Source organism: Eurytemora carolleeae, unplaced genomic scaffold, assembly GCF_000591075.1.
Source record: "Eurytemora carolleeae unplaced genomic scaffold, Eaff_2.0 scaffold54, whole genome shotgun sequence".
Taxonomy (NCBI): domain Eukaryota; kingdom Metazoa; phylum Arthropoda; class Copepoda; order Calanoida; family Temoridae; genus Eurytemora; species Eurytemora carolleeae.
In genome coordinates this window covers 196,778-208,559 of record NW_019396185.1, presented here as the reverse complement: position 1 = coordinate 208,559, position 11,782 = coordinate 196,778, and the positions used below count along the sequence as shown (strand labels likewise).

Genomic DNA, 11,782 nt, shown 5'->3' with positions numbered 1-11,782 from the left:
ATGTCCTTCAGAGTCTCATCAAAGATTCAACACTAAACACTATACAGGATACCCTTACTAGATGTGAAAATAGAAATGGAGGAAATCACTGATAAATAATTTATTTTTTCAATTTTGATATACATATGATTTTTAAACTTATATATTAAGAAATTATTGTTTTTCTAAGATTATTTGCACTGCGGCTTTGGACAGACTTGGGAAGTTATCGATTGGGAAATTGCACATTTGGAAAATTGCATATTTGGGAAGTTGATACTTGGGAAAATATCCTTGGGAAGTTGCCGATTGGGAAAATGCCCTTGGGAAATTATTCTATTCGTAGTTTTTCCTAGAAATTTTCAATGTTTTGTTTAGGTTGGACGGTATGAGGCTGATACAGAGCACATGTTTAATTTCAGGAATATGCGTATATATATATTAGAAAAAATGGGAAAATTATTTTTTTTATGAATTTTAACATTGTTTTAAGTTACCATTCATATATGAAAAAATACCGATTTAAAATAATTTTAGCAAAAAGGAATTGAGTCTGCCGCAAACTCAAATTTTCTATCCTTGAAATCTGAAAGTGTAGATTATAAATATTTTAAACTTAGATTTTATGATCCAACAGAATTCTTAGTTTTAAATATCCAAGCTCTCAGACATTGGGTTGCAAAGATAAAGGGATTAAAAAATCAGAGTTTGTGCTGGCAAAGACTTAATTCTATTAAAAAATGTATGTGTTTAAAGTAAGGATAAAGTGGTTAGCAGTGTGAAAGAGAGTTTAGCAAGACTTCAGGAACTGACATAATCTTTTTTTTTTTTTCTTAAATAAATAATGATCACTAAATTATTTTTTTATTTGTTAATTATCGTTCAATATAGATTACAGGATTTAAATATTTCCATTTTAGATTGGACGGAATTTATTGGTTCTTTCTAGAAACCACTGGTCGTATTGGTGGATATGCTTTAAAAAATTCAATGCAAGTTTAAAAATTTTAGACTGATTTTTTAATCGGATTATTTCAACTAAAAACTCTTCTAGGTTTGGGGACATTCCATCTAATTTTTCAGGGATGGTGGGACATTCCATCTAATTTTTTCAGAGATGGGGGACATTCCTTCTAATTATTTCAGCAATGATGGGACATTCCATTTAAGTTTTTAAGGGATGGGGGACATTCCATCTAATTTTTTCAGCGGTGGGGGGACATTCCATCTAATTTTTCAGGGATGAGGGGACATTCCATCTAGGTTTTCCAGGGATGGGGGACATTCCATCTAATTTGTTCAGGGATGGGGGACATTCCATCTAATTTTATCAGCAATGATGTGACATTCCATCTAAGTTTTTAAGGGATGAGGGACATTCCATCTAATTTTTCAGTGGTGGGGTGTCCCCCTGACCCCTCCCCCACACACAAAAAACCGATACAAAAAAAAGAACAATGTAAATAATAAAAATTATGTATTTGATGTCTAGGTTGATTACATTGATCTGATTCAAGTTCACGATGTTGAATTTGCTGAATCTCTAGTTCAGCTAGCTCAGCATACTATACCGGCACTCATACAGCTCAAATCACAAGGTTAGTTCAGCTAGTTTAGCTAGCTCAGCATACTATACCCCCACTCATACAGCTCAAATCCCAAGGTTAGGTCAGCTAGTTCAGCTAGTTCAGCATACTAATCCTGCAATCATACATCACAAATTACTAGGTTAGTTCAAAGAATAAAACCGCAAATGAAAATAAATAGTTTAAAGAAACAAAATCATTGATATCTAATTCATACTTGATTAGATAAAGGTTGTAAATGGGACCTTGCCATCTTTGAAATTACGCTTACAGTCCCTTTAAGAAGCCTGCGTATAATCCAAGATATATGAAACCTAGAGTTCGTTAAGCTTAAACTTTTATCAAAATATGTAATCNCACCAGGTTGCAAAGATATGGGTTCAACGATTAGAGTCTGAGGCAACTTTTATTTTTGTTTCGTAGTTGTAGAATTCAATTAAAACCAAATTAAGCTTCATGGTAAAGGTTTACACGACCCAAATTATGAATTCTGTTGGATCAAATAGTCAAACTTTGAAATATTAAAACACCATCGTGTTAAAAATATAATGGGAGCTGAAAATTATATTTCAAAGCGAGTTATCAGTTCTTCTGTGACAGTAACAATCAGATGCTAACATCTTTAATCCAATTTTTAGGTTTGATAACAATCTTGTATATTTTACAGGTTTGGTTCGGTATATTGGGATCACTGGATACAACCTGGATACAATATGTAGGCTGGTCAATTTCCTACCTCCAGGTATATTGGGATCCTGGATACAATCTGGATACAATATGTAGGCTGTGTTATCTCTTACATCCAGGTATATTGGAATTACAGGATACAACCTGGATACAATATGTAGGCTGGTTAACCACCTACCTCCAGGTATATTGGGATCCTGGATACAACCTGGATACAATATGTAGGCTGATTAATCTCTTACCTCCAGGTACATTGGGATTCTGGATACAACCTGGATACAATATGTAGGCTGGTCAATCTCCTACCTACAGTTATATTGGGATCACTGGATCCAACCTGGATACAATATGTAGGCTGGTTAATCTCCTACCTCCAGGTACATTGGGATCCTGGATACAACCTGGATACAATATGTAGGCTGGTCAATCTCCTACCTTCAGGTATATCGGGATCACTGGATACAACCAGGATACAATATGTAGGCTGGTTAATCTCTTACATCCAGGTATATTGGAATTACAGGATACAACCTGGATACAATATGTAGGCTGTTTAATCTCTTACATCCAGGTATATTGGGATCACTGGATACAACCTGGTTAAAATATGTAGGCTGGTTAATCTCCTACCTCCAGGTATATTGGGATCACTGAATACAACCTGGATACAATATGTAGGCTGGTTAACCACCTACCTCCAGGTATATTGGGATTACAGGATACAACCTGGATACAATATGTAGGATGGTTAATCTCCTACCTCCTGGTATATCGGGATCACTGGATACAACCTGGATACAATATGTAGACTGATTAATCTCCTACCTCCTGGTATATCGGGATCACTGGATACAACCTGGATACAATATGTAGACTGATAAAACTCCTACCTCCAGGTATATTGGGATCCTGGATACAACATGGATACAATATGTAGACTGATTAATCTCCTACCTCCAGGTATATTGTTCTATGCGCTAAAAAAATGTTATGTTGAAAATAGAAAGTTGAAATTTTTTTTTTTTAAATTATGACATTTTCAATTGACTATTGGATACTAAAGTTTAATTTTATATTCGAAATTTGTTTTAATCCATGACATCGACAAAAAACATCAAATAGAGTGTAGACAAAGGGACTGTCCCTTTGAGCTCGAATTCTGAACGAAAAATCGACTTATTCTCCGGCCACAATTGTCTTTGAAAAGTAAGACTAATATCAATTAACAGCTAAAAGGCTAAATAGTTTACCATGAAATTACACAAATAAGTGAACGGTCCCTTTAATTCAAAACAAATCATTCAGATATCACAACCTATAATCATTGATAATTTTTCGACGCATTCGTTTATATAGTTGGTACTTTATAATATTTCTTTTTTTATGATCCGAGATTTACTTTTAAAAACATTTATTCCTGTTTCGAGGATTTTTGATGATGAAGACGACATTTTCATATTTTCCAGGAATGTTCGAAAATCCAGCGCCAGCCGTGAACACAAGTTGTAAGCGAAATCTTAATTTTTTAAAAATCTAAAATATCTGAATAATTTATTTGGAATTAAATTGATTTTCATACGATCCGAGTATAATATTGCTACTTTCTGAATTTGTATATGATTCGGTTTTAACAATTTTCTCCTTATAGACCTAACAGATAGAAGTAAAATTAGTAGCGAACCCCATAGAACATTTTTCGACGTAAACCTATACCTCCTTTAATTTTTCGCGAACACTCCCATTAAAATAATAGTTTCATTATGTGTCACACATTTATAAACCAAATATTTTTTTAGGAACTATTTCAACTGTGCTTAGCTATTGCAGAGCTACAATACTAGACAGGAAAATTTAATATACTTTTTCAGTTGATAGCTAAAATAATTTTTTTTTGGTGGCGGGGTTTAAACTTTCGTAAAAACTTAAGGACCCGACAGAGTAACCATGTCAGATACTGCCAAAAATGAAAAAAATAGATATCAGGATTGGAAATGATAAAGTTTTTTTTCATAAATTTTGGGTTTAAATGTTTTAAAAGTTTCAATAATTTTTGTCTACAGTTCTCTGTTGGGCAGATATCAAAACTTCTTCAAAGAAAAGGTTTAAATTAACTTCTATATGGTTTAAAATTTACGTTATAGAATAATGGCTTAAAAACAATTATTTGTATCAAAATTTTAAAACACAAACTTTTTTACTGAGTCCTCGGTAAAGATGGGCAATTAACATCGAACGAACGAAATTTTTTAAGAAATAACGAAATTATTTCCTTCAGAAAAAAAAACGAACAATGAGCCAACGACTTGGAACTTTCAGAGAAAAACTATCGTTTTTTACTCTTACGAATGTTTTTTCGAGCAAACTTTTAAAAACACAATAGGTTTTTGCTAAATGAACGATTTTTTCCAAAAGAATTTTTAAAGAACTATTTCATCGAACGAACGATTTTACTGAATGATAGTTTATTGAGAAAACGAACAAAATAGATGGAAAATCAGCCATAATTTTGAGAAAGAACGAAATCTAAATTTTTTTCAACGATTTAAAAACGAACAAAATGGGTCTTTCACAAACTATGAACAAACGAAATGAGTCGTTCACGAACGATAAACGAATAAAATGAAAAAGCTGATCTCGCCCATCTCTAGGTTCTAGATTTTCAAAAAAATATGCTCGATCGCACAAAGATTAATTCTCAGAACATAACATTGCTTTTTTTCAGGGAATAGGATTGATAAATGCATCTCCTATAGGTATACTACAGGGTGTCCCATTTAGTATGACAAAGAGATACTTATAATCTTTGATCTATCAACAAAATTGCACGTAATTTAATGTTTTTAATCGCAACTACCCTTATTAAAAGCTATATTGAGAAAAAAAAGTTTTAATTTCTAATATGTTATTGAATAAATATATCTTTCTCATACTTTTGTATAAAATAAAAACTAGAAGATCTGCGAGGTCACTCAGTCGTACTAGTAATATCGCATAAATTTTAAATTCTCTCTCTGACTAGTTCAATGTGATGCAACATTTTTCTTCTACACACTTAAGTAACCAGAGGCTGAAACTTAAGTAACCAGAGGATGAAACTTAAGCCATTTTAAATATGGTTTAATTGGATTCTAAACATGTTTAACGTGGTAAACTGACCGAAGACTGAAAATGTAGCTTTTAAAATTAAATGAGTTAACTAGAAAAAGATTATCTAGTTTTGTAATGCCATATATAATAAAAAAAAATTTTATTTCTCAAATAAAATGGTTAGCCTACATTTTTGATGATTTATTTCCACTCAATCAAGGATCAAAGATGAAGTATGTAATCCAAAGAATCTTAAATAACAGCAAAGAACACAACCAAAAAAAATACAATTTTAATCATTAGAGTTTTGTTTTACAATTTTCACGGATTTTTTCTGTTTAAATTGAAGGATTTATTAAAATCATAAAAGTCGACCTTTTTTCTCAGAACTTTTTTTAATTTTTCAAACAAGCAAACAGACGAAGACCAATTTAGATATGCATTTAATGAATATAAATTATTCATAAATATTTAAATGCCATAAATACCATGGTGACTTTTCAAGAAAAATTGTTTTTTCTTTTAGATTTTGTGAATTAAAAAAACTTTAAATGACAGTAAGAATTTTTATTCTTTCTTTTGATTTTTTAGTCCCATTTTAGAATACTCAGAAAACATTTTTAAATGAATGAAAAAGAATACCGCAATTTCTTAATAAATGGCAACACATCCTTTTAACACAGGGTTACCCGCAAAGGATAATACTGTAAAGACGACCTGTAACTCATAAAATATGACGATTAAAAGGTTAATTTATGTATTCTGCCTTGATTATTGTCTTTTTAATTGTCTATTTATCAACATGGCAACGAAAGAATCCAGTTTATGCAGATGCAGAGAAGCCTAACATAAGGGTATAGACAGTATAATTTATGTACAGTCGTCTCTGAAGTCTTATTATCCTTTGCGGGTAACCCTGTATTTGACAGAAACTATTGAACAGGCTGCAATTTTTTTCGGAAAGATTTGCGAGCCGTTTTCCCAATCCAAAAATTGAGAAGTCTTATTTTCTAGTTTTTCAGCTAAAATTACTAATTCATAGGAAAACTGTTTTAAAAGACGACATTTATTAAAATTGTTTTGTTTTCAGGAATGGGTTTACTTAGTTTAGTCGGACCGCCTAATTGGCATCCAGCTACACCACTCATAAAGTAAATTCGCAATTTTGGATTTTTTTGGGTTAAAATCTTATACTAGTTCATCGTTCGGTCCTATTCTCAGCAAGCTTTAAATTCCGATTCAAATTTTACCTCAACTTTTGCCGGTGGATGTGTTTAGAATAAGAAAATAGAAAAAGAGAACTCAGCGAGTTTAAAAATTCTTGAATTATAATTTATATATGTTTTAATTGTGAACATGTTCTCTTTGTATACATTGCACAAGTTACAACAAAACAAAAAATTTCGCGGATTTTAAAATTTTCAAAAATCGAATTTTGTTAAAAGCAAGTTTTTGAAAATTATACTATCCATAAACCTTCCCTGCGGTCACGTGAGATCCCACATAAAGGTTGGGCCCGATCGGTTCAGCCGTTTTGACGTTTATTGGATACAAACAAACAGACAGACAGACAAGCCAAGTATATATTTAGACAGACCAAATTTCGGTTAAATTTAAATTGAGGAAACCAAACCAATTAGCCCTGATTAGTCCAGGGTGATCGCAATAGGTATTCTAAAAAGTTAATCTTTTTATTTATAAGTATACAAATTCAAAAAAAATATACTTACGTTGGTCGTCGTTTATTATTTCCTTACCTGTTTTGCCTTCCAAACAGCTATTTTTCAAAGCAAGATTGGTAATATTAGAAAAAGGCGAGGAAAAAAACGTTAATAATGAAAAACCACTTAAACAAATATAATGATGTTTCAACTAAAACACCTAGCTAAAAATATGACCTCTTGTCTATAAAATTTTATTAAGAAGATCTATTAACCTATATAACGCGTATGGAAAAAAGCATAGGATAGATATAAACATAAAACAAATGCAGAAAACTTTGGAATCGGAAAACGACTTTTAAACACAAGTTATATCTTTGAATAATCAAATGAACATGATACACAGCAATTGTGCAGTGTAAACAGACCCAATTACACTTCAGTATTGCTTTAATGTCGTCTTCATATTCCATAGTTCCGTACTATAAATGTTTTTGTAGAACATCCTGTCTAAAAGCAGCAAAATACTGCCAAGAAAGGTAAATTTGTAGTATTTAGTACAATATTGCCCCCATTCCATAGTAATCTTTGTAAACCCTCTAGCCTTAAGTTATAAAGAGCTAAAATGATGTGCATGTTTTGTTTGATTCAATCAAAATTGTGCCAATTGCAAGTTGCAGTACATAAAACCCTATTGCTACTTCATCTAAAACCCTATTGTACTCCATACGAACGTACAGTGTTAATTGTTTTTGTTAAGAGGAATGGATATTAGTGAGCTTGCCCTACTATGGACTATAGACCAGGTATTATCTAATTTGTTCTCAAATTTTCCATTTAAAATATTTTTTTCAAAAAGAAAAAATATACTGCATTATCATGGCTGCCATGTTTTTTCTCGTTTTTTTCATCACTCTGTACGTTTAAGCATCAACAAGGCAAAATTAAAGAACAACAAAAATAATCTTAAAAAGACAACCTGTTATTATCCTCTTAAGTGGCGCAACTAGGGGGGGTACGAACCTCCGGGCACATGTTTATTAAAAGACTGAAATCTTTGATTTTCGCAGGTCTTGGAAATATAATTTCTAACGAATCACAAGACTACAAGCAATCGTATATAAAAGAAAATCGTTGTTGAAGAATTTTCCGACACGGGGGAACAGCCTTCCCAGTAACCAACCTCAGTAAAGGAACTAGAAACACCCCTGCTCCTCTTATCAAAAAATGTTCATGGAACACAATTGCATAATCCCAAGGTTGTAATGCAAGGAAAGTTAATTGCTGATCGATATCCGTCTTGTGTTTACATTACCGCCCAGAGACATGCCAGAGACAGTACACTGCAGTACAAAAGATGCGTACACTTCTGAAATAACTTTCCTTGCATTACATCCTTGCATAATCCGAAATGATGATCTTCATCGTATCATCTTCATCTGTTTTCATCTCAATTTAGGCTGTTTCAAAATAATTTTAAATTGTTCATTTAGGATGTCACAACAACTCTAGTTTCGACTGCAGACAGGTGAAATGATTAATTCAATGATATATTTTTACAGTGGTATACCCAATACATCGACATCGAAAGAATTTATAAAATGTCGTTTTCTGAACCTAAAGGTAAAGGAATGCTGCAGATATTTATGTTTTTTTTAAATCGAATAATAATAAACTCTTTTTAACGTATTTCATGGCTATTTTTTTTTGTTTTTGCGATCACTGAGATTTAGGAATAATAGTAAAAAACCCATTGAAAAATATTCAAGACGAAATTTTATAAATTTTTTTAATGGATCTAAAGCGCATTTGTTTTTAATTGTATTTTATTAAAATTTTGATAGTAAAAATATGATTACTTTTCAATTCTATATTGTATGTGCACTGTGCAGGGGTCTCGCTGCTAAAAATGTAGAACTATCAACTCAAAGGTGACAAAGCTTTTTAACTATGGTGAAAATTATATTCTTCCTGTCTGGAACCTATTATAGTGTTTAGAACCAAAGTAAGCTTACATAACTCATTGACATATAATTCGCTAAAGTGATGCAAGACAAAACATTCAACCTTTTAAAAGTTTCCACGGGACGAATAAAGTAAGTTTTCCTTTAAAATGGAATCAAGGCAACTATTAGCCCTTTCATAATTTTTTATCTAGAATCTAAAGAATACTAGCTGAAGTGTCCGGCGTTGTCCGTAAAATTTTTTTTATGAATTTTGAAAAAAAATTCAATTTGAAAAAAAAATATTTAAAAATATGTCTACATGGGTTCCCTTAAACAATTTCAGCCCATTCAGTCCAGCCGTTTGGCCAGCTATAGCTAACATACAAACAAATTCAAGCCTAACAAATTGAAAATTAAAATATTTTTCAGGTTAACTTCTGAGCAAAGAAAAATAGTGGATGAACTAGAGGACAAATTCTTCAAGTAAGTTTTTTATCTAAAATAACCAGCTCTAAAATCTAAAGAATGGAATCTTTGCATTAAATAATTGAAATATTTTAGGTTTTTACCGGCAAGGAATTGGGAAAATTTAGGAAACGCTCAAGATTTATCATTTTCCTACTTTACGTATTTTTTTTAAATGACTACATGTTCGATAAGAATTTGAAAACTTGGTTTTGATTTTTTTAAAAATTTGATTCTTATCAAATCTTAGTTAAGATTGAAAAATAAGAAAATAGATTTTATGCCTTAAATTCGTTTTTCGTTTAATTTGTAAAACATGAATTTTCTCAGAAAATTCATTTTTGTCCTTCACTGTAAACTCCGGATAATTTCAATTTCAATTTCTAGTAATCAGCTGTTGCAGGCTGTACAGTACATTTACAGGCTGTTTATTGTTTAAGGCAAACTAGATAAACGCCAAATTAATGATCCCCTTCTTGTGAAATTTAAGTGCATTTAGAGAATTTTAATGAAAAATGTAGCAAATTGTGTTATGTTCGAACGAACTGAGAATTTTAGAAACAATGGATAAAATTTTGGCGGATTATTCAGAAGTTTCCAAATACTGGAGTAAAATGAATGCTGGAGAATTCAAACAAATATCAGATATCTAAATATGTTGGAAAATGTTTGTTTAAATTAGAATTTATGTAAACTAGAAAAATATTGTAGTTACATTTTAGTTAAATTATAAATAAATAGTAAAAACATTAAGAATTATATTTACCACTTCTAAAGCAGTGACAGAATAAAAAATACTGATTTTATTTCCCTCGTATCATGTTCTCGCATTAAACCCTTTGTGTTCTTTCTACCCCTGTATCCTACTCATAGCTAGAAATGGGCATAGTTGTTTCGTTACATTTTCAACATTCAAGATTTTTTATTCTTATGACTCAACAATGTTTATCATGTTTTAAAAAAATTTACATTTGTTCGCTTTTTTTTAAATAGATTTAAAAATTTACTCTGACCTGAGATTTAAGGTTTCAACAAAAAATGAGAAAAAATGGAAAAAAAAAATTTGAAAAATAATTTCGAATTATTTTAAGCCTACAACACCCCCAGCCACCCATGAGTTTCCTCAAAAAATTTAAGCCCAATCGGTCCAGCCGTTTGGCCGGCTATACGCAACATTTATATATATGCGAATGTCTTGTTTTATTATATAGATAGAGAAATTTGTTAATATTTTTAATTGTAATTTTTTAATTAGAAGGAAATTTAAACGTATAATAGTTTGATCCAGAATTGCAAAGAATGAAAATATATGACACAAAGCTTTTATGAAGCTTCACGCTCCTTTTTTAGTTTTTAGTTTTTACTCTTGCTTTTAAAGTCATCATTTTTCATCGTACTCTGCAAAAAACAAAATATATACTGTCTGCGGATTTGTCTGTGTAAAAATGGTGCATTTTCCAAAATAATAAATGATTTTATGGGCTTACTTTTTTTTAACTTCGATTTATGTAATCAGAATTCAGATTTAATATTTTTGTGTAACATTTTAAAAGTTTGAATACACACAAAAAAAGCCAAAAATCAACGCCCCTCTCTAACTACACTTTCTAACCCCTCGCTCCAGATGAATTTAGATTTTTCTAGAGATAAGTAATTGAGTTTTCTACTCTTACGCTTGGTTATACAATACATACAAATGTACACTAGTTCGCTGTAATTCTGAAAATCTTTATTATTGTTGTTATTATTATTGTATTTTCCTAATTTAACTTTTTGGTGCTCATCTTATTTTCAAGTTATTGTTATTATTATTGTTATTATTATTGTTATTTCCATTTTTATTGGTACTGTTTTCTTTATCAGTATTTCATTCTAATTGTTATTATTGCTATTGTTGTTATTACATATTGCTATTGTTGCTATTTGTTCTTATTGTTTTCATTGTTGTCATTGTTGCCATTATTGTTATTTTTGTCAATGTTGTTGTTATTGTTGTCATTGTTGTTATTATCATTGTTGCTATTTATTGTTGTTATTGTTGTCATTGTTGTTATCATGTTGTTTTTGTTGTTGTTGAAATCGTTAGATTTTCCGTAACTTTTCTTTTTGCCATAATTCTTCAAAATTAAGGCATGGCTGTATGCTTGTTATATCTCGTTGCTATACTTCATGTATTATTTTTTATAAATAATGAAAAGCATATATTCGAAATTAACTTTCAACGCGATATTTTAGGAGTTTTAGTTCGCCATTTTAGTTTCATCATATTTGCGGGTAGTTGGAAGTTATTTTTTCTTTCTGGGACTCATTTTCTCATTTTCTGCATTTTTATTAAAAATTTACAAAATTACGGACGTTTAGTTCGGAATTG

At 30.9% G+C, this 11,782-nt stretch overlaps 1 protein-coding gene across 1 annotated transcript in view; it reads left to right on the top strand.

Annotated features, from left to right (window-relative positions):
• The window catches only part of LOC111697528 (L-galactose dehydrogenase), a 13,539-nt gene extending 3,467 nt beyond the window's left edge, over positions 1-10,072 (top strand). The window contains exons 3-17 of the mRNA XM_023467553.1: positions 358-401; positions 736-784; positions 1,472-1,577; positions 2,233-2,307; positions 4,049-4,097; positions 4,313-4,352; positions 4,975-5,005; positions 6,430-6,490; positions 7,501-7,539; positions 7,761-7,806; positions 8,494-8,528; positions 8,893-8,931; positions 9,376-9,429; positions 9,508-9,539; positions 10,003-10,072. Of these exons, the coding sequence (XP_023323321.1) occupies positions 358-401; positions 736-784; positions 1,472-1,577; positions 2,233-2,307; positions 4,049-4,097; positions 4,313-4,352; positions 4,975-5,005; positions 6,430-6,490; positions 7,501-7,539; positions 7,761-7,806; positions 8,494-8,528; positions 8,893-8,931; positions 9,376-9,429; positions 9,508-9,539; positions 10,003-10,064 (762 nt within the window). The 3' untranslated portion in view covers positions 10,065-10,072. The remainder of the gene's footprint in view (positions 1-357; positions 402-735; positions 785-1,471; positions 1,578-2,232; positions 2,308-4,048; positions 4,098-4,312; positions 4,353-4,974; positions 5,006-6,429; positions 6,491-7,500; positions 7,540-7,760; positions 7,807-8,493; positions 8,529-8,892; positions 8,932-9,375; positions 9,430-9,507; positions 9,540-10,002) is intronic.
• The last annotated feature ends 1,710 nt before the right edge of the window (positions 10,073-11,782 follow it).